Source organism: Sodiomyces alkalinus (assembly GCF_003711515.1).
Source record: "Sodiomyces alkalinus F11 unplaced genomic scaffold SODALscaffold_3, whole genome shotgun sequence".
Classification (NCBI taxonomy): domain Eukaryota; kingdom Fungi; phylum Ascomycota; class Sordariomycetes; order Glomerellales; family Plectosphaerellaceae; genus Sodiomyces; species Sodiomyces alkalinus.
The window spans coordinates 1,802,215-1,825,136 of NW_021167081.1; the positions used below are offsets into that span (position 1 = coordinate 1,802,215).

Consider the following 22,922-nt stretch of genomic DNA (forward strand, 5'->3'; position numbering starts at 1 on the left):
GCCTATAGAATAAAGTCGTTATCTTTATCTTCTTATATTTTATAAGTTATAAGCTAGTTTCTCGCCTCGGGCTCTAGGATTTATTCTGCTTCTTTAAGCTATAGTTTATAAAATAGCTACTCGTTAAACTATATATTACGCGCTATAATAACCTTCTAAAGCTATGGAATCTATACTCGGTAAATATTATAGGTAATATAACCTATAAGATACCTAATATATCCCCTTAGTTAAACCTTATATAGTTTCCTATTCCTCCTAGCCTCCTTATCCCTTACTATTAGATAGGCGCGGTAGCCGTAAGCATAAATACCACTCTAATCAGGGCGTAGGTCGGCTATATACTCTCTTACCGGAATCAGCGTATTATCTCTAAACTATAAGTTAAGGATTTCTACTAGGGATTTCTATCCGTGTTATTATAAGAGACTTATATTATATAATAACGCTGCCGTTCTAGTACTCTCTAGCTATTTATCTAGTAGAATTCCTACTCCATTAAGTATAGTACTAGACATTATAATAATTAGTTAACCGGCTTTTTCGCTACCTCTATTCGGTTTATAGGTATAGGGCAGTGCGATTTCTATATCGATCTCTTGACTACTCGTCTATAGCTGTGTTATTAAATCCCCTGCTAAATTAACGATTAAGGGCTTATTATTACTGCGTATCTTATAGATATATAATATAAACTGCCGATTAACCTATCGTTCGAAGGCTTATAGCGCGTTATAAACCGTAATGCTATTTTTCGAAGCTAAAGGCAGTACGTAGATCCAGCCGCTATATTCGTCCTTTATTATAAGAAGATATCGTATACCGTTATAGCTCTTAGGTAGCTCTTAAGGATCCTAATAAATACGCTAAAACGATTATAGGGAGCGGTATTCTAATATATATTAAGATATAACTTAACGTGCCTAGGTTCGAGAGCACGTTTTATAGTCTATCCGCTTAGTTCCCTTAATTAATGTATTCCTAGCGTTACGAACTAATACTCGTAGAGCGCTTAGTCTAAGATAGCCTACTCTTAAGTGCTATAGCTATTCTTTATCGACTCGCGGATATAAAGGGTCGCAGGAAGGTCGGTAATATCGGTAAGCTTTTATTAGTCGATTAACTGCTATAACTAATATATATTAATAGTCGTAATTAATCGGAATAATACTATATAGTATCGGTTAGAATAACGAATAAGAAGAAGAAGATAAAATTAGTTTATACTAAAGGATAGTTATATTAAAGCGTCGAAGCAGCTTTAATAAGACTACGCTTTTGTCCGCTATTCTAAAGCGTAACGAGTAGTTATATCCCGAATACTAGATCCTAACCTTATATAATAGAGCTTCCGATATAATATTCGTGTAAAATCCCTCCACGACGACTATATCGTTAAGGTCTAAGTTAGCTTTCGGAGTACCTAAAGGTCTATTAAGAATTCCCTTAAGAAGCTATTTATCTTTACTAATAATCGGAAAGTCGGTTATACCGGATTTAATAGATCCCTTTATAGAAATAAAGGAACCTAGAATAAGCAGGTTAATTAAGTTAATAAAGTGAGTTACGCCGTAATTATTAAGAAGAGTACTTTACAAGAGCGGGTAAAGGCCTAGTCGGAGCGCGGCGTAGATCCTAAGGACCTTTTCTATAGTATAGATAAGGGTAGGATCCAGGATAATTATAATAACCTTTCTAGGATACCTATCTCCCTTATTACCGCCACTCTCCGAGCTTTCCTATCCCTTTTTCGATAGTTTTTCGCGTAAGCTCTTCCACTTTAAGAGCTTAATCTCCTTCCGTATCTTCTTACACCACTTATTATTAATATAGGTATTAGATCTCTACTCGTATTTTCCGGTTAGAGCGTACTCTAGCTTATTATAGTGCTCTAGCTTCTAAGTGTATTCGCGTCGATAGGGGTAATTAGTACTCTTCTTCTTGGGCTTTTTTCCGCCTTTATTAGTATCTAAGCGGTCTTTTAGGGTCGCGTAAACGCTATAGCATATACTATCCGTGGTTAGAGCGCTTATAATAGCGTTAAACTCGCGGCCGTATATTAGAAGATCGGAAATCTTATCGCTATAAACCTCTTTTATTATTAGCTCCTAAAGCTTAGTTTCTACCTAAATAGGCGTAAACTTCTATCTAACTACTATTAGGAAGTTCCGAATAATAGTAGGTCCTTTAATCTCGGCTACCTTTTACTAATATACGCGTCTAATAAGGGTATTCTACTCTATATACTATATAGCCACTTTAGTATTAGCTTAATAAGCGTCTTATAGATACTTTTCGTATACTTATCTTACCTCTTTCTTTATATAAATACTACTTAGAGCGAAACTACTCTTAAGTTCTTTTATTATATAGTATAACATAAAGTATCGATTTTATTTTTTCTCTTTATAGCCAGGATATTTTTTAATAGCCTTTTCGATAGCCTATTAATAGATAGAGGTCTTTATAGTGGTTTTAAGTAATTAATTAGCCTTATCGAGCGCCTTAATAAGCCGACTAAGCTTTTAATTCTAGGCTATAGTCTACTAATTCTTAATTTCGGCGAGGCATATAAGCTCCTACGTTAAGGGTATAATAGTATCGTCGTCCTCGTCTTAGGAATACTATTCGCGTAGTTAATCCAGGGATTTAGGTATAATATACTTAGGACGGTTATTTAGCTAATCCTTTTAGCTAGGCTTAAGTAATACCTAGACCTTTATCCCTTACGTATATGACTGGATATAGAAGATCTAATTAGCCTATTACCGCGTGGATTTAAGGCGCGGGATACTAAGTGCTTTAGCCGTGATCTCGAGCTTATTCGATATAGTATCGAGTAAGGGTTTAACGAATAAGAGCTTATTATTAGTAGAGAGAGCGTAGGAGGGCTCCGTAATACTATAGAAGTATATAAAAATAAACGTAGATAATAGATTAGTAGGAAGTTACTAGTTACTACTACTACCCGGGCTTATAACTATTAAATTAACAGGAGCGTGCTTATAGGGAGCGTTGATTTAAGAAATATATAATTATATTATATATAAAAGAGAAAGAAAAAGGGGGCGGGTATACGTGTCCTAAATATATCTACCACCTTCTAAGCGAGGATAGTAGGGCACCTCTAACTAATAGGAGAGCTATCGTATAGGCACACGGACCACGACGTGGTCTATAGGGGATCCAGGAGGGATCCACGCTATAACTAAGGGCTTCGGATATAACAGGGGCGGATACCGGAAAAGACCGGATAGAATCTAAATAACTTAGTACCTATAATAGAGTCTTCACCACCTAAGTTAAGGGTATAAGAGACTCTCCTAGATATAACTTAATATAATACACACACACGAGATTTCTGCTCTACTAAGTTAATTATTTAAGTGCCTATTTTAACGTGCCATAGTTATAAGCCCGGTTTATAATGCCTAAAACGATAGATATTAATAAGGCTACCCGTATTCTACTATAAAAAAGTAATTACATCTATATAAGCACTCTTAAATAACTATTATCCACCAATCAGAGTAATTAAGAGATTAATTAACATACCTATTAATTAACTAACCGATAAACGATAATCTAGTAAAGATATCTTCTAACGTATCTAACGCTGAATAAAAGGCGGCCGCTACTACCCTTATTAACTAGAGGGATTAGGCAGTTTAGGAGCGCGCCGTACGCGGTAAATCGGCCTCCTACTAGGATAACTACCTTAATCTAAAGCTAAGCGATAAGGAGGCTAACGCCTATCTTCTCCCTATACCTATACCACCTAACGTTTATAAATACGAAGCCCTCGCCGTAGACCCTAACGCGGAGGAGGCCACGGCTACTACCGTCACGGCTACTCCGTCTTCTACTATCACGCTGGAGGGCGATAAGGCTATGGATACTATAGAATCTACGGCTACCACGGCCACTACCACGGCTACCGGTAAGAAGAAGACGGCCGCCCGCTATAAGGCCACGGCTATAGCCGTAACGAAAAAGCCCCTAACTAGGACGCCTATATCTATTAACGACCTCTCTAAAAAGGGGTCTACGTATTACCTATAAGACCGCCGTGTATACCGCGAGGAAAAGGTAGACTACGACGCGTAGTAGAAGGAATTTAACGAGGTACGTTTCTATATTAAAGGAAATATCTATACTATATTACGTAACCTCCTCGCCTAGCTATAGGACGATACCGTAAATAAGCTATAGGCCTGGATTACCCTCTTATACGCGTACGCAGAACTAATACCTATAGACCTCCGTAAGGAAGCCCTAGTCCTATACCGACGATATACCACGCCTATAAAGGCTATACCTAAGGATATAGACGCCTAGGTGGTAAGCTAGAAAATAGCGATAATACACTATAAATATATAAGCGTTATAGAGCTATTAAGCGCAGACTATTAGGCGGAAAACGCGTTAAAAGCTATTAGACCTATCGCCTAGGAATAGAGTAATAACTACTGAGTAAATAACTATGATAAGATTACGGAAAACGAGCTAACGATTAACGACTTCGTAAAGGCTCTACGTGCGGTTCTTAGTAATATAAAGAGCCTATAATCCACCGCTATAAAGCCTAGAGTTAGGAGAGGCACGTTTAATACCCTTAGGAACCTCCCCGATACGAAGGATACTGCTAATAATGATAATAATAAGAAGCGCCCTCGTAGTAACACGTCCGTAAAGGCTATCCCTCCCGTAACGAGGAGGCCTTATAAGATATATAAGAATACCTATACTACCGCCGCATATTAGTATATAAGGCCGGATATACGCTCTTATACCTAGTATGGCCGTGAAGATATTATAAAGGTCGCGGAAAAGAAGATACGTATTTATAGTTTTAAAAGCCGCATGGATACCGCGATATAGAAGAGGCGGGAAGTAATAGCTACTACCGCTAATAAGATAGAGGAAGTCTAGGAAGATTAACTCTATAATACTACGCCTACTACTATAGTTTATAAAGACCTGTCCGTCACCGCGACAGGGAGACTAGGAGCCCCCTTAACCTAGGGGGTGGCGCATCGTCGTACGACGATACTATTAAGATTATAATAAGAATAGGGGATATCCCTTTCTATTAACTAAGCCAGAGCGCTATTACACTACGCAATCCTAGACTTAGGATCGTTAATCTATATCTTTAATAATTAAGACCGTTTTACGGCCGTTAGACTAGCCACGGTTAATTTATTAACGCTTTAGGTGGGTACTTATAAGGCTCCTATCCTCGGATACGGATATATTAAGCTGCGTGTATAATCCCTAGCGGGCACGAAGAGGCTACTACGCCTTTATAATGTTATATACTATAAGGAATTCGTTACTAATATCGTCTTAGAATGCTAGCTACGCCTATAAGGCTACCGCTAGGATACCGTAAACGATATTATTATTAGCTCCGCTAATAACCGGCCTATCTATAAGCTACTAAATATCCACGGCTAGTATATAATCGAGCGCGCAGAAGCCACGGCCGCTACCGTATTCGCGGTCTCGGTAAGGTATCCCCGCGATAACCCGTATAGAAGATTATGATAACCGCAGTAACCGTAGAAGACTACGGTATAACGGTAGCACGAACGCCTTAGCTACTACGGCACCGATACTCTCGTAAAGATCGTTAATACTACTTAGGGGGTAAAGATAAAGGGACCTTATATAACGGACTATAACGCGTGTGGGTAATCGTAAATACCTACATCGATCTGGCAGATACTATCCCTTTACCCGTTAAAGCCCGTAGAGGCCCTGGCTATTAATCTTTATAATCTAGAAAAGACGGAGCCGTTAGCAGGCGGCCTGTATAAGTCTATTATATTCGTTATAGACGTGTACACAGGTTATACATAGGATTACTACCTATAGAAGAGAGACTAAGGCTTTATCCTGCATGCATTAAAAGACGTTTTTACCTTACTTAAGACCTAATTTAACGTCCGGCTATATATCCTACGAGCCGATTCCGAGATATTTTAGCACCTAGAGGTTATTACTTTCCTCGCTGCTAAGGGAGTAGAAGGCTAGCCGTCGGTATTATATTTATAGAATTAAAACGGCGTTATAAAATGGATTAGAGGTATAGTTAAGAGAAGGGCGAGGGCTATAAGGATTAGAGCTAATCTGCCTATATCTATCTAGTCTAAGATCTTTAAGACTACTATATATCTATATAATAGGACGTCACGATATATTAACGACTAGCGAACGCTATATAAAGGCCTATGCGGCCGTTAACCTAACCTTATATACCTATAAGCTTACGGCTATAAAGCCTTTATAAAAATGCGTAATGCCTAAGCTAAAAGGAACCGCCTATAAAGGCTAGAACCGAAGGTATAGATCGGTTATCACGTCGGATACTAATCCTCGAATAGCTTCCGTATTTAGCTACTATACCTAATAGATATTATCACTACGAGAGATATAGTCTTTAACGAAGATAAGATATTTAACGGCAGGATTAAAACGCTATAAGCTATAGCTTCCGCCGAGGAAATCAGGGAACGCCTATAATCTATCCGTATTATCTAATCTAATAAGACCGCGAATAGGCTACTATTAAGGGGTATAGCCGTAGACATATTAGATCTTAAGTTGGAAGACTCTAACGCTACCGTTATTATTACGGGTAAAGGCGACGCTACCGCTATTACTACGGATAAAGGCGAGGCTATCACTATTACTACGAGAGAGGCTACCGCTATTACTACGGACACTTTACGGTTTACCACTACGAGGTTTAAACCGTTTCCCACGCCTTTAATATCCCCGGAAGATCCCGCACGCGCGTTCCTTATAGCGTTAGCGGTGGTTAGGGGAATTAAGGTGGAAGAATACGATAACCACTAACGGATAGCCGCGGATACCCTTAGGGGGTGCCTGTCGGCCGTACGCCTATCGGCCACACGCCTATCTATTGCGAGAACTATTTTAAGTCTATATATAACCGAGAAGGTCTAGAACGATAACGCCTAAAAGGCGTTCTTTAATGCTAGCAGGACTTATAACCCTATACGCGTGAGGAAGTAAGCTATTAACGATAGCGATATTAGTGCTATAGATCCCCCTTATATCTCCTAGCCACTATCGCACGTGACCCGCGAGGATCTCCCGCCTTTACTAAACTACTACCGCGATATACGCCTTTACCCGTTACGGGAGCAGTGGTTATAGGCCGAGGGGGAACACCTTAAGGGGCACCGATAGATAGGCTGCTAATAGGAGGTAAGTAGTGATTAGGCTGATAAGTAATAAGTCCTCGCCTATAGATAGGTATACACCTATACATTTAATAAGGAGGGCACCCTCCTTAAGTATAAGGCACGCCTTATAGTCCGAGGGAATTAATAAAAACGGTTAGAGACTAAAGATAACTACGCTGTAACGCTAGCCTCGCGGTCCTTCTGTATACTAATAGCGATCGCTACCCGATTTAACCTAGAGATAAGGCAGTTCGACGCTATTAACGCGTTCGTTAACGCTAGCCTTAAGGAAAAGGTGTTTATAAAGATGCCGTAAGGCTACGAAGTACTAGGTAAGGTCCTGCTACTACAGAAAGCCCTCTTCGGCTTAAGGGTATCGCTACTACTATAGTAAGAAAAATTTAGCGGCACTCTATAGAGGATAGGATTCACGGCTATACCTAATAACCCCTATATTATACTCCGCGACGGTTTAATCCTATTCTTCTATATCAACGATATCGGACTTATCTACTATAGAGATCGTAAGACTAATACCGATAACCTCGAGGCCGTCCTTAAGCGAAGCTATAGGTTATTGGGAGGCGAGGAAATCTGCTAGTTCCTAGGAATTAAGGTCCTAAGGGATAGAGCTACCCGTAGATTATAGCTATTATAATCCTCCTATATAGAGAAAATCGCGGTTAAATACTACGCAGATATACTCTGCCGAAAACCACTAAAGGTCCTATTATTAACGATAAAGCCGTTAATGCCCCGCGACGGTATACGCGCGTCGATTCCCGAGGTCCGCTAGTACTAGGGTATAATCGGTTCTATCCTGTATACCGTTATCGTGATAAGACCCGATATCGTGTTCGCCTATTCGAAGCTTTCCTAATATAACGTTAACCCCTCCTCCGACCACTTTAAGAGGGCTTAATAAATACTGCTATTCCTATATTATACAAGACACTACTACCTAGAATTCGGCGGGGATAGGCTCTTCCTAGTAGTAAGCGACGCGTCCTTTAGGGATAACCTAGACCGTAAGAGTTTATAGGGATATATAATAAAGCTTTTTGGGGGAACCGTTAACCAAAAGGCGGGTAAGTAACTAATAGTGACGACGTCGTTAATAGAGTCGGAACTGCTCGCTCTTACCGAAGTAGCTAAGGAGACGCTATTCGTTAGCCGGATATTAAGGGATTTAGAGCTTTAGTTAGACTAATAGTAACTATAACTATACTACGATAATTAATAGACTATTAACCTCGTTAATAAGAAGGCATAACGTCTACGAATAAGGCTACGGCACGTCGATATTTATAACTAGTAGGCACGTTAGTTAGTATAGCAGGGCTTCTTTAAGGTTACGTACGTTAACACGAAGGAGATAATCGCAGACGGTTTAATAAAGGTATTACCGGAGGCAGGGATTAAAAGACTATAGTAATAGCTTAATTTAACGGATTAAAAGGATCGTATTAAGTGGTCTAAACGACTACACGAAGAGATTAAACGTGCTAAAGCCACGACCGTAGCGACTACGAAGGCCCCTAAAGGCATAGCAGATCCGATAGATATAGATCCGATTAAGTAGATCCGGCTAATCAGAATCGAGGAACTAATTAAGATAGAATTAAATTAAACGGTTAAATAGGGCGGATTTAGATCCCTTTTACGAGGGCGTTTTCCCTTAACTATTAATTTTACGATGGAAAAGTTAAGAGCGTTTAGTTTAAACCGAAGCCTCTGATTAGTTAGTTAACCTAAGAAGACCCACCCTAACTAAGGGGGTGTATCGTATAGGTATACGGACCACGACATGGTCTATAGGGGATCCAGGGGGGATCCACGCTATAACTAAGGGCTTCGGATATAATAGGGGCGGATACCGGAAAAGACCGGATAGGATCCAAATGACTTAGTACCCATAACAGTCTTCACCACCTAAATTAAGGGCATAAGAGACTCTCCCAGATATAACTTAACATAATACACACACACGAGATTTCTGCTCTACTAAGTTAATCATTCAAGTGCCTATTTTGACGTGCGACAAGAGCACCATACCGTGGCTCATATGATAGAATGTGACATGGAACGTGGGGTGCGCACAGTCTTAAATAAAAATACATACGGTATACAAGCACTACGTTTCTCTCAGGTGCCAGCAATGTCATGTGACCACCCCTCCATCTTTTCTGGGCCCCTTCAACGCGAGGGGCACTCGACGCGTCTCAGAAACTATCACCACGCGTCTCTCTTAGCATCATGGCAATACCACAGAGCAAGATGGCTCCCAACGGCCACCCAGGTCCTTTGGTCGGTCAAAGAAGACATGAAGAGTACCAGTATCTCGACCTTGTACGGGAGATCATAGAAACGGGCGAGCACCGACCTGACAGGTACTTTGTTTTCTCCTAGTCTTCCCTTCCCTTTGTCCTTTTTTTTTTTTTTTTTTTTTTTTTTTTTTTTTTTTTAAAAAAAAAAAAAATTCTTCCGTGCTAACTCGGCCCCCGCAGAACAGGTACGGGGACATATTCCATCTTCGCGCCGAGACCACTTAAATTCAGCCTCCATAAAGATGGCGCAACACCCATCCTCCCCCTCCTCACGACGAAACGCGTCTTCCTCAAGGCAGTGACGGCCGAGCTCCTCTGGTTCATCGAGGGCAACACGTCATCCCTAGCGCTGAGCGACAAGGGCGTCAAGATCTGGGACGGCAACGGGTCGCGCGAGTACCTCGACAGCATCGGCCTGACGGACCGCGCCGAAGGGGACCTGGGTCCCGTGTACGGGTTCCAGTGGCGGCACTTCGGCGCCGAGTACGTTGACGCCGCCACCGACTACACGGGCCGGGGCGTCGACCAGCTGGCCGAGGTGGTCCACAAGCTGCGCACGAACCCGTACGACCGCCGCATCATCCTCTCCGCCTGGAACCCGGGCGACCTGCGCAAGATGGCCCTGCCGCCGTGCCATATGTTCGCGCAGTTTTACGTGTCGTACCCCGGGGCCCGCAGGAGGGCGCCCAGGGACGGAGAGGACGGAGAGGACGGCGACGATGCCAACGCAAGGGACAAGGACAAGGACAAGGAAAAGGACAAGGGCAACGGACGGGGCAAGGGACACTTGCACTGCCAGCTGTACCAGCGGTCCTGCGATATGGGCCTCGGCGTACCGTTTAATATTGCCAGCTATGCGCTGCTCACGCATATGCTGGCGCACGTTTGCGATCTGGTCCCTGGGAGCTTGACGCATGTCATGGGAGATGCGCACGTTTATTGTGACCACGTGGACGCGCTGCGGGTCCAGCTAGAGCGCGAGCCCCGCGCCTTCCCGAAGTTGGAGATTACAAGAGAGAAGGGCGGCAGTATCGACGGATGGAAGTTAGAGGACTTTGTCGTGAAGGGATACGATCCGCATAAGACGATTGCGATGAAGATGTCTGTTTAAACGAATAATGTGTGGCTGCACGGATACAAGGCCTTTGGGGGGCATCACATTTACCATGGAAGCGCTGATTCCGGGATGGGTTTTGACGCTGAGATCATACACACTGGGGGGTATATAGAGGCAGGACGCTTCTCTTCTCGTCCTATTGCGTCTGGCGTACGACTTGGGGGATAAGCTGGATTATAACAAGCCTGTTGACCATGGCAAGGGTCTGACAGAGGGCGAAAGGGCGCACGGGACCCAGGAGATGCGAAAATACAAAATCTCATTACATTTGCCTCATACAAAGAGTGACTTTGTACACACTTACACGGCCGTAACTTGACCAGCACGTCCGGACGATTGGGCAATGAGACAGATGTGATTACTAAACGCACAATTGAGGTCACCGCACGGACCATGTCTTTATCCATATCGTGCCCCCACATTCGAGTACGTATCTTCGGATAAGCAATTCAAAGGAAGAGACTTTCTAGAAGCCCAAGAAAAAAAGAAGAGGACAAAAAAAAAAAGAAGGGAAACACCAAAGTTCGTCGACATCTTCGACACCACCACACTAAATCACCATGGACATCTTGAAAGTACTCTCGCGAGGTATTAAACAACCTTCAAAAACCACTAAGAATGTCGCAAATGGCAAAGCCAACCTTCCCTCGGCCGGCAACAAAATCAATCCCCAGCTGTTCCACGACAATGTGAGCACGTCGAGGGGCAGCAAGCGGAAACGACCCGACGATGCTGAAGGCGACAACGCCGACGCCGATGCTGACCTACCCGAGGTCGACTTCTTTGCCCCCAACTCGACTCCGTCCGAGGAAACGAAGAATGGTGAGGCCGCTGCCTCATCTCAACACGTCGAGGCAGCAACGACCGTCTCGTCCTCCTCTGCCACTCCTCCGACCCTCCTCAGCGAGGAGGAATGCCGACAGCTCCTGCGATCTCACCGCCTGAAGCTCACCCTCCTCTCCAACCGACACGTGAAATCCAAGTCCAAAATTACCAAGACCAAAAAGAACAAGAAGGCCAAGGTGGAGGTGGGGGTCGAGGTCAAGGACGATCCTGTGCAGTTCTACCCCCAACCCTTGAGCAGCTTTCGCGAGCTCCGCAGCGTCTACAACATCCCCTCCAAGTTGGCCGAGAACATTCAACACGAGGGTTACAAGATGCCCACCGAAGTACAGCTGGGAAGCCTGCCGCTGCTGCTACGTCCCGAGCTGGCCTTGGAGAATGTGCCCAACAGCGAAGAGATGGGTGACGTCTCTGCTGGAATCGATTTCCTCGCTATTGCGCCCACGGGTAGTGGCAAGACCATTAGCTTTCTCGTGCCGGCTATCGACAGCATACTAAGGCGGAGAGCGGCGGCGGCGGAGGAGGAGGAGGAGGAGGAGGGGGAGGAGGAGGGGGATGAAGCCAAGGAGGGGCACCAGTTGCGGGCCATTGTGATGGCGCCGACGAGGGAACTCGTCTTCCAGATCGTCAATGAGGGAAGGAAACTGGCCTTGGGCACGGGTATCAAGATCTCTGGCATGAGGAAAGGCGTCAAATTGCCCACCGAAGAACAAGAGAAGGAGCACACGACAGAGTCGGACGAAAGTGAAGAGGACGAAGAAGAGGCGGAGGAGTCTTCGGATGATGAAGACGGTAAGCCCGGAGACAAGGCGTCGAGACCCGTCACCAGAGCGGATATCCTTGTCACCACGCCTGCGATGCTGTATGGCCATCTCACCTCGGGATCTTCATCTTCGAAAACCCGAAAGATCCTACCAACTGTACACTCTCTCATCCTCGACGAGGCAGACGTTCTCCTAGACCCAATATTCCGCGAGCAGACCCTCGGCGTCTGGTCAGCCTGCACGAACCCCAACCTGCGGGCCTCCTTTTGGTCGGCCACCATGTCCTCCACCATCGAGAGTCTCCTCAAGGAAACGCTGGCCTCAAGGTCGGCGTCCACGTCGACCCGGATCCCCCTGGTCCGCCTCGTCGTCGGCCTCAAGGACACCGCCGTACCCAACATCACCCACAAGCTGACCTACACGGCTTCGGAGCAAGGCAAGCTGCTAGCCCTGCGCCAGCTCCTCCGCCCCACCACTGCCGACGACTCGGGCCCTCCTCTCCGCCCCCCCTTCCTCGTCTTCACCCAGACCATCGACCGCGCCTCCGCCCTGCACGAGGAACTCAAATACGACATCCCCCTCGCCGCCGGCGGCCCCACCCGCATCGCCGCCCTGCACAGCGGCCTCTCCGACGCCGAACGCGCCGGCATCATGCGCCGCTTCCGCGCCGGCGACATCTGGGTCCTGATCACCACCGACGTGCTCGCCCGCGGCGTCGACTTCGCCGGCGTCAACGGCATAGTCAACTACGACATCCCCGGCTCCACCGCCGCCTACGTCCACCGCGCCGGCCGCACCGGTCGCGCCGGCCGCGAGGGCGGGCTCGCCGTCACCTTCTACACCAAGGACGACATCCCCTTCGTCAAGACCGTCGCCAACGTCATCGCCCTCAGCGAGCGCCAGGCCGGCAAGAAGGGCGACGACGCCGCCGTCCAGAAGTGGCTCCTCGACGCCCTCCCCGACGTCAACAAGGACGACCGCAAGCGCCTCAGGGAGCGCGGCGTCGAGTCCCGCCGCTCCGGCGGCGCCCATGCCAAGGTCACATCGCAGAGCGGCTGGGAGCGCCAGAAGGAGAATAACCGCAAGGGCGCCGTCGAGGCGAGCAAGAAGCGGAAGAAGCAGGAGCGGCAAGACCGCAGAGAGGCCAAGGGTGTTGTTGTCAGTGGAGGAGGGCGTGCCGGTAGTGATTCAGAATGGGGCGGGTTTGACTGATTGATTGAGCGAAAACTATTTCCATTTTATTCGTGCGTTTGTCTATACGAGTTAGATACTACTGACTGCTCAACACCATCGACAAGTGCTTCTTCTCAGTTGGTGGCCTCCCAAGTTAGGCCTAGACAGGGTAATCAATTGACAACGATATAATACCGATCTGATTCTTCAGGATACAGGAGCTCTCGCCGCAACTCCCATGACGCCCCTTCAAGCCTCAGGGAGAGAGACGCGGCTTTCACATGCCAGTGTCTGCCTGCCATCTTTTCCCGTCTGCTTGCTCGGTTTTGTATTCCGAGATGCTACGAGAAAAAAAGAGCCACCCCAAACACAACTGCGGCGATGCGAATGACATCTCCCACATCTCGTCTGTGGGCCCCAAGTCGCAAACTGCCGCCTAATATCCCCCGCCAAGCAGTCCTACATCCCCTTCCCCCCCTCGCATGGCGCCAGTGTGCCCTGGCTGACCAAAGTGGGTAGCCCGAATCTCATCCATCAAGTGTGATATGGATGACCAGAAGCCCCACAAGCCCAGGAGGACGTTTCGGTCTAACGTTGAAGGGCTGTATGACGAGAGGAGTTTTGTGCTTTTATATTACCAAGGCGACAAGGTCGAGACCGAAAGCAGCCGCAGTCAACCCATGCCGTCTCATTCTGTCTGCAAAGCGTAGTAAATAAAGTAGAATACCACACATGCCATAGGGAGGTCGGAACTGCTGAAAAAAAACTTCGTCAAAAGTTCTTTGATGGTATTCGCATGATTACAAGTCGTAAGTAACGTGGAACAACAACGACGACAACAACGACAAAGAAAAAAAGAAACATGAAAAAAAATAGAGGAGAGAAAAGAGGAGTCATCGGGTCATGATGAGCCCAGCCAGCACTCTATGCGCCTGCTTGGACCGAGACTCAGCTGCGATGCGTACATCGCCCGCATAAGGGTTGATAGCACTCATGATCATATCAGGGATCTCGGAAGGGAACAAGGCGAGAAAGCCGGGGGTTTCCAGAGTCCTCTCTACCTCTCTTCGCCGCCTCTCGCCCTGCCGCGTCTCCGGAAGAAGTCCATAACACGCTTCGCTGCGCCGCTGCTGCCCTCGTGGCCGTTGTGATAGTCGTCTTGCTCGTAGGCGTCCGTAAACCTCTTGTTCTTTTGTAGCGTCCCGCGTTGTCCCTTGGCACCAATCCTCCGTCCATCGTAGCCGTCCGACTCCGAGAAGCCTCCGGCCTGGTAAGGGATGTTGCCCTGGCGGCCATGTCGAGGGTTCTCCAGCGACGACTCGGATCCCGTGTTCAGCACGGCGCCTTGTTGCATGTGCGATGGGATGGCGGTGGGTGGCTTGTTCATGTGCGACGAGCCCTGCCGTTGTTGCAGCGCCGGTGCCGAGTTGGAGGGAGGCCGGTTGGGCTGGTAGCCCGGCGTATCGAGGTCGCCACCATCATAGTAGGCCGTCTGGCCCATGGACTGAGAAGCTCCATCGAAGTAGCGCCCTCGTTCATCCAGTTCCGGGGGGTCTTGGATGGGCAAGTTCTGTTGAGAAGGCGTGTCTGGATGTGGCACTTCCGAGTCTTTACCGAAGCCCATGGCTCGTGATAAAGACGGGGGTAGGAGCGAGAATCTCCGGGTCTGCTTCTCCTGAGAGGCGTGAGAAGGAGTGATACTACCACTCCGCTTCTTATTGAAGCCGATGGAGAAGGAACGCCGGGAGGCTCTCGAATCTATCGACTGTCGTGACTCTCCACCTCCCTGCAGGGACATACTGACCGGGGGATACTTCCTCGATCTATCCTCACCCGGCATCTCCGATCGCCTTTTGCTCTTGCCGCTAAACATGGATGCGTTGCGCCCGAGAAGCTTGGATCCAAGGTCCGTGAGCGTGCTCGAGCGCCGATGACCCCTACCCTCGACCGGTGGTGATGGCCGATAACCGCCACCGCCCTGTTGGCCAGGTTGGTATCCGGCAACCCTGGCGAACTTGGGCGGCATAGGGTTGGCGCTGACGCTGGGATGACCCATGGTGTCGTTTGGCTGCTGAATACTGCCGTGGGCGTTGGTACCCGCGACAGAAGGGGGGATTGGCTGGCCATAGGAGGGCCGGCTTCCACCTCCTAGGCCCATGGACCCAACTGAACCCATCGAGCCTCCAGTCTGCGGCCGCGGTCCTGTTTGGCCCGCGCCACTCGACATATAAACGTTGTCGGATGTAGAGCGAGTGCCTGGACGCCCGGGGGCGCCCGCGTTTCGGTACGAACTCGGTGGGCGTGTATTCTGACGGGCAGTCTTCGAGTATGTTTCCTTCGACACGGGAGGATCCTTGGGTAAGGGCTTGTCCTTGGGGCTTTCGACCTCGACGGGACCCTGGCTGTTCGAACGAGCCCTCGACTTACCGCGTCCAGGGGATTGCGTGGTCGGCGTGGTTGCCGTGGCGATGAGGCCATCTCCCCTTTGCGTTTGCGTCGTGGGGGCCACGTACTCAACCTGAACAGTGCGGCGCTTCGAGTCCTTCCGGGCGGCAGCTTCAGCCTCTGGATCGACCGTCCCTTGTTTGGAAGCCAAACCGCCGACGACGGCGGTGGGACTGACTGCCTTCGTTCTGGAGGCCTCACGGACCGAAGCACTACGCGCGACCATTGGCCTCTCGTCTTCGGCGGGCACGGTGGTGTTTTGAATCTCGGTGGGGGTCGTGGTGCTGCTGGTGATGAACTCGACAACGTGGGCATATTCGCTGAGCCAGCTATGCCGGGCGACCTCAAACAGGTCGGCCCTTTTCCTGGGATTCGGAACAAGAATCCGTCTGAGGAGGTCGCGGGAGTGCGGAGTGACGTATTCAGGGAATGTGAGAGGGGTGTTGACGATGTATTTATAGAGAAGATTGATGTTGTCACCCTCTGGGTTCGCGGGATCATCATCGAAGGGCAAGTAGCCAGCAAGCATCGCATACTGAATCAATTTCCGTCAGCGCCTGGAGGACACGGTTGCAAAGGGGTGAACGCTTGGCAGCGTCCCTTAGAGTGAGAAGGAAGAAAGAAAAGACAAGGGAAAAAGGAATGGAACTTACCAGGATGACGCCGCAACTCCAGACGTCCACTTTCCGACCTGTGTAAAGGGAGTCGCTAACAACCAACTCAGGGGCGGCATAACAGGGGCTACCACAGCTCGTCTGCATCAAGTCGCCTTTCCTAGTCCCGTTCCGCTTGAGCTTATCGAGACCCATACGTTTCACAAATTCGCGATCGGTCAAATTCAGCTCTTCTTCCTGGCTGAGTTCCTCGTCGGCGTCAAAAGTGTTGGCGAAGCCAAAGTCGGTGATGATGATGTTGCGGTTTCGGTCCAGAAGGAGATTCTCGAGCTTGAGGTCGCGATGAACGATGCCTTTCTTATGGAGATATCCGACACCGGAGACGAGCTGAGCGAAAAGCCGGCGAGCGGCATTATCCTTAAGGTACCGATGGGTCAAAATGTAATCGAACAACTCGCCGCCCGAGGCATACTCGAGAATGATTCCTATATGCCTCTCGGTTTCCACCATTTCGTGCAATCGAACGATATTCGGATGCTGGATACCACGAAGGATGGCAATCTCGCGATAAATCTTGGCCAGCCGACTCGGGTTACTCCCGACGGTGTCTCGTTTGATCAGCTTGATCGCGACCTACATTCAAGTAACACATGTCAGCCACCTCTCGGTACGCAAGGCAATTCACTGAAGTCACACGTGATGACGAAAAGAAGATTTACCTGGATGTCGCTATCTTGTTTCCAGCCGAGCTTGACCTTTCCAAACTCGCCCTCGCCGATAGTATTCCCGAGATGGTAGTCGCCAAACTTGACTACCTTGTCTCTTCTGCCGGCGTGGTGTCTAGCACCTCGGCGGTTGTCGTCACGTTCCGACAGAGGGACGACAGGCGGGGGTGCCGCCTCATCGAGCGATGCTCGCGGTTGGGCCTCCGTCATTCGCTCCCTCTCACGCTGGATGTCGATTTCGGGTTGAGAAACGACGAGTTTGGTTAGGACCTCGCTGGCTTCGCGTGAGGGCTGCCGTGGTGACGACGACGCCACGTGGGATGCCGCATCGTGCGATCGAATAGGAAGGCCCATCTCGCCTCCGCCCCGGCCATCGCGAGGGCTGCTTGTTCCATGCGGAGAACCCTGGGTCATGGGGGCGTGCTGATGAGATCTTCGGCTTCGCGACGCGGAGGCTTCCGTGTAGGCTGCATTGCTGCCATTCATGTCTGGCCGTAATGTTTCGTGGTCTCCGCGACGAGGCGAGGCCGTGGAGGGTTCGCCTGTGTATTCGCGTCTCTTCGAGACGGAGGTGCCGCTGGATGTGTTGTAGTTGTTGGACGAGGTCCTAGGTGGCGCCACGGGTGGCATGATGTTGTTCAGTCGATCCGGAGACGACGGCACGTCTGATCTCGAGGCGATTGGAACGGGGCTTGTGACGGCGGTACGGGACGTCATTAGAAAGCGGCCGATGCCGATACTTAGACGGTTGGTAGGCCGGACACTGCCGCTCCGCGGTAGCGAGGAGCTAGATCGAGTCCAAAGTCAGGCAGATATGGTTCTGGGATAGGCATGGTACGCCTTCGCTCGTCGAAGATGGAAAGGGAACGGGGGAATGCGATGTTCGGCGTCTGCTTATCGAAGACGCGGCAAACCGCGGCGGCACGGCAAGGGCTGACAAGGCAACCGACGAGCAAACGACCGCGTACTTCGCAGCACCTTAGAACTAATCCTAAGCTCTTATTAAGGATCAAGGTTGAAGGTGAACTTGAAGCCAAGATGTCGAGTGGCCCGGTTCGACAACACGGATCTCGTGTGCTCAGAGTTTCCCACTATAGCCGTCGCTACAGCTATGTGGAGGTCAGACAGGTATTGGGCAAAACTGCTTGCTGAAGATGTAGTTGCTTTCAGCAGGAGAGGACCGGGCAAGAGCAATGAAAGCGGCTCTGTGAAATTAGAGACGGTGGTGAGGGCAAACGCCCGAGTCGCGATTTTTTGGGGAAATAGAAGAACGAGCTGGAGTGGCCTTCTGTTGCTGTTTATTGACAAGAAACGCGGTGGGTGAATGAGCACATGCAAGCTCAGGGATAAGCTAGGGTTCGCCCTGGGGGGCGAGGTTGACAAACAGGTTGAGCGTTTCTCGGTCTTGCCAAGGAACGTTACAAAAAACGACCAGGTCGAGAGATTGACAATTGAAGTGGCAGTGATCTGCCAATTATTGCCATGAAGAGCGTTACGTAGAGCTGTTGCTGTGCCGAGCAGACGCGATTCGATTGGGGGGCGTCTTGTTGTCTTATCGCGGGAAGGTCTCCAATGCTGGCCCAGCAGTATTTTAGTGTCAGCAATCGCTGCAGCAACACTAAAACCAATGTCGGCTAAACTGTCACAGTAGAGGCCGCTTTCGGTGCAGACGGAACTGGACTTGTTGGACAAGAGACTTTTTTCCCCCTGAATGTGCAGGCGGTGCCGATGGGATGCGAGCGTCGCGGTATGTCAACAAGTCGATAGCTGCAACGCAAGTATCATGGGCTGGGGTCGTGGGAACTCGTCGCTGCTGGAAGGCAAAAGGTTAGGGACGACAGAGGAACAAGAATTGTCCGGCGAAAGGGAAAAGGAATAGGAATAATAATAATAAAACGGAAGAAAAAAAAACCAGAGTAGGGTGGGTGACATCGCAAAAGAAATGACAGGAATACCACGAGCTGCAGCTCGGCGCAGGCGTGGGTCCAAGCACAGACATGTACAGGTGCATGCATTAGGTAAAATAAGTCGAGACAAGACAAGGACCGGCGACACGAAGCAACGAAGAAAAGAAAGGGGAAACACGAATATGCCCCAAAACTTGCTTCAAAAGACATTCATGAAAGGGGAGAAGGGTAATTCGTTAACGTACCTGGAGCAAGAAACGTAGGGAACCGCAAGCTCTGCAGGAGGTGAGGGCTTGAGGAGGAGGAACAGTAAGTCTGGTCTAGACGAGTCCCTACCGTTGGGTGTTGGGATTGAAAGAGGACAATATGGTCATTTCCTTCTCTTTCTCTTATTCACTTTCCTTTCGCTCTTTGTCGAACTTGGTCAATCGCTTCGCTCCGTGTCGGGGACTGCGTGTTTTCAGGATGTCTCCGATAGCCTTTGTTTTTCCCTGTCCGAGCTTGTTCTCGTTTTCCCCTTTTTTCACGGTTGAGCCGCTGGGTCGGTCGTTGGGAAAGCAGACAGACGGGGCAATGGTTCTCTGACAAGAATTCGCAGGGTTCAGTCACTGGCCCAAATTCGGAGGCGACGGTCGTGAGAAAAGGTCGAAAGTAAGTGTCGACGCAAGTCGCGTTGACAGGATGTTCGAGATCGATCGAGGGTTCTCGCGGTGGTGGCTCCTGAAAGTATAGGTACACAAGGTGCACCAAACATAGGAGCTAAAGTAAGACCTACGTATTCCTTGGTCTGACGAGAAGTACTTCGTAAGGCGTCGAAAGAATGCCAGATCAATTTGATCTATCACTATCAGACTCACGGAGAGACGTGGACGGGGAGTTGGAAGGTTTGGAAGAAGCCTGAGATGACGAGGTGAAAGGGAAATTGGACCGAACCTTGGGAGGGATCAGACGGGGGAGAAGAAAGGACAGGCTGGGAAATGACGAGACAGACTGGTGGATGTACGGTACGAAGCGCGAAGTACGAAGTACATAAGGTACAGTTGCGACTTGGGGGTTACATTTGTACCGCATCCAGTAAAGTACCTTCACACTCATGTACTTCCGTGCTGCGACGAATTTGCGGACAGTTTCATACCCAGCAGGTTCAAGTACTCATAAATCCGAGAAGCACAGTCCATGATAAGGTACCTACTAATTGTACCTACTGCCCGGGTCTGGCCTTGAGGTTCCTTCTTCCACATTTCCTTACATGGCGCTGACACTCCCGGGCGCAACCCCCCAAAAGAGGATTTTGATTTGAACTTCTTCGCGCACCTCGTCGAATACACACGACGAAGTACCTTATGTACGAGTACCTACCACCAAAGTTCAGTTGCATACCGACTCCACTAAAGGTAATTGGCGTTTTAGACTTAACCACAGCACTCGACCGCGCCCTCCTTGTCTGACGCGTTTCCGTTCACGTACCTAGCCCAACGTACAGGGAAATTGGGCGAGATGAGACTCTGGGATGAGCCACTTGCAACGCGCTGTCCCTGCTCACCCCTCTCGCCCGCCCTGTCGCTCGTCCATCATGGGTCACAACCGGGCACGGACGAGTAGGTAAGGTACAGACGTGTGATGTATTCGGGTACCTGCTGCCCTAGCGTCCGCATACAGATTAAAAGGTAAAATGAATGCGAGATTCTAGGGTCCACGGTACACACATGATCCAAGTCCATCATGTACCTTACATTGCGGGACCAGAGGCCGAACGAGGATAAATTGAATTCCCCTCTCCCAGTCGCCTACCTAGGTACCTACAACGTACCTACGTGTACATACATTGTACCTTAATTACTTGCCATGATGATAAAAGTCCGGAGTACGGATACGTAAGGTATACATGCGTATAAATCGGGTTGTTCTAATTTTAAGCTCACGAAATTATTCCCCCACCACTTTCCCACTGGGATCGACGTGCCCGTCCATGACGAAGGCGTCGCAATGCGCCGTTCATCCTACCAGTGGTTTCGATAAGACCTTCGCCGTTCTCGATTTTTGGGGACATGGAATGGGCACGACGTTAACGCGCTCACGTCCGAGACCAGTCAACATGGGATGAACTAGATTATCGAGTCAAAGCCTACCTGCAGACGAGACAGACAGAGGCTGTTGTCCTTGAAGCAGCAGACCGTCAAACCGTCGTACGAAGTAATTACGGAATGACCGACATGGCCCTTGAGACCGGTCACTACGTGTACATGGGCCGGCGGCATGACATTCCACCACGTTCACTCCTTCCTTGAGATTGCGCAGGGCCGGATCCTTACCGGCAGATCATGCAGTCCGTCTGTATCCCGTATTAACTCCAGACCACCCACACAGATCGGCCCGCATCGGCAGGAAGAAGCAAGGAAACAGAGGGGAGAAAAGGACCGCAGGATAAGGTAGCCCTTTAGACATGATCCCTTAGGGTTTCTCCGTACCTGGTACTTGCCTTCGATTCGCGTTCCCATCCTTGGTGGCACGCTCTGCGTAAAGAACTCCCAGCCCTCTTCCTCTTCCTCTCCCCCTTCCCCGCCGCCCTGGGGGTTTAAGAAGGAAAAGGAACAAGCAGCGCATCCCGATCAGGAAACGGGCAGCACTGCACTTGGCCCTTTTTCGATTTCGTTTTTCCTTCCCTCGTTCTGTTCCTGCGTTAGCTTCCCGCTCCTGCAGACTCCGACCTATCCTAGACGAAGACAGGGTTATGCAACTTCTGCGTATCGCCCTGGAGCAGATGTGTTACTCCGTACACCTATGCAGGTTAGAAAAGTTAACTCGAAACTCTGCCCCACGTCTCCATTGCTCACTGGATTAATGCTGCCGATCTGTACTTTTTCAACTATTTTATATATTCAGGTATAATAGCAAATGTCGGCACGAGGCTGACGTCAGGATAATTGAAGCTATCACCAGATTCACGACATTTCTGACCTAAACACTCAGACTTAAGGAGCCGGATTGAGAACCAATATCCACAACTTTAGTGGATAGCAGGGAAGAACTAAATGCTAGGTTCTTTACACTATGGGAACTTTCTACTCAGTCTCTAGTTCGTACGATGCCTGCCCGCCTTACGTTAGGTTATTAAGAGGAAGACGCAGATTAAGTCAGACCACACCAATCCGGCCCCCACCTAGAAACGGCCCCCCAAACCACACCAAAAAAGGGGATTTCGTATCCCTGTTATTTCACTAACCGTAAAAGGTAACTATATAAAAATAAGATATTAGGTAGATCGTTATACGGGTATTATATATATAACTTTATTTTTTCTTTATACTAAAGCTATAAGCTGAAATTAGAGCTAGAAGTTTCTGTTAGTGATATCTAATAGTTTCTTAGTAAACCTTAACAGAGTAGAAAATTCTATAATAAATCAACAGGACTAAGATACTATAACTAGTATATATCAAAAAAAACTAAAATACGGTATAGTCTATATCTTAGGTTATAAGTCTATATAATATATTGGCTTTTAAGTTATTTAAGAAAGAATATTTCCCTTAGTAAACTTTACTATAGGGGAAACTTATTTCTAATATAGAAGATTAGATATAAAATATTTTATAACTATAGCTTAACTTTTAGATAGCCCGTATATTATAAGTATTTTTAGTATATACTATCCATAGGATCTTAGTCTTATTAATGTATTATAGAATTTTATACTCTGTTAAGGTTTACTAAGACAATATTAGATATCACTAACAGAAACTTCTAGCTCTAATTTCAGCTTACAGCTTTAGTATATAGAAAAAATAAA

General features: G+C 48.2%; 4 protein-coding genes across 4 annotated transcripts; 2 read left to right on the forward strand and 2 right to left on the reverse strand.

The window, feature by feature from the left end:
• Positions 1-9,494: 9,494 nt before the first annotated feature.
• Positions 9,495-10,655, forward strand: SODALDRAFT_273694 (thymidylate synthase; the record flags this gene model as incomplete). The annotated part of the gene is made up of 2 exons (XM_028607915.1): positions 9,495-9,607; positions 9,725-10,655. The coding sequence occupies 2 exons, from the start codon at positions 9,495-9,497 to the stop codon at positions 10,653-10,655; spliced, it is 1,044 nt and encodes a 347-aa protein (XP_028467818.1).
• Positions 10,656-11,221: 566 nt separating this feature from the next.
• Positions 11,222-13,399, forward strand: SODALDRAFT_244522 (P-loop containing nucleoside triphosphate hydrolase protein; the record flags this gene model as incomplete). Its single annotated transcript, XM_028607390.1, has 1 exon — positions 11,222-13,399. A coding segment is annotated over one exon (2,178 nt), but the record flags the coding sequence as incomplete, so codon positions are not given.
• Positions 13,400-14,324: 925 nt separating this feature from the next.
• On the reverse strand, positions 14,325-18,139 carry SODALDRAFT_143514 (kinase-like protein). Its single transcript, XM_028606814.1, has 3 exons — positions 17,220-18,139; positions 16,540-17,133; positions 14,325-16,421 (listed from the first exon to the last, which is right to left on the reverse strand). The coding sequence occupies exons 1-3, from the start codon at positions 17,940-17,942 to the stop codon at positions 14,499-14,501; spliced, it is 3,240 nt and encodes a 1,079-aa protein (XP_028467820.1). The 5' UTR covers positions 17,943-18,139; the 3' UTR covers positions 14,325-14,498.
• On the reverse strand, positions 17,966-21,390 carry SODALDRAFT_358440 (hypothetical protein; the record flags this gene model as incomplete). The annotated part of the gene is made up of 14 exons (XM_028614103.1): positions 17,966-18,158; positions 18,253-18,588; positions 18,675-18,800; positions 18,872-19,013; positions 19,378-19,464; positions 19,530-19,582; positions 19,660-19,713; positions 19,742-19,852; positions 19,990-20,122; positions 20,224-20,283; positions 20,382-20,446; positions 20,558-20,695; positions 21,055-21,164; positions 21,262-21,390. 14 exons carry the CDS (start codon positions 21,388-21,390, stop codon positions 17,966-17,968), a joined length of 1,737 nt encoding a protein of 578 aa, XP_028467821.1.
• Between the last annotated feature and the right edge of the window lie 1,532 nt (positions 21,391-22,922).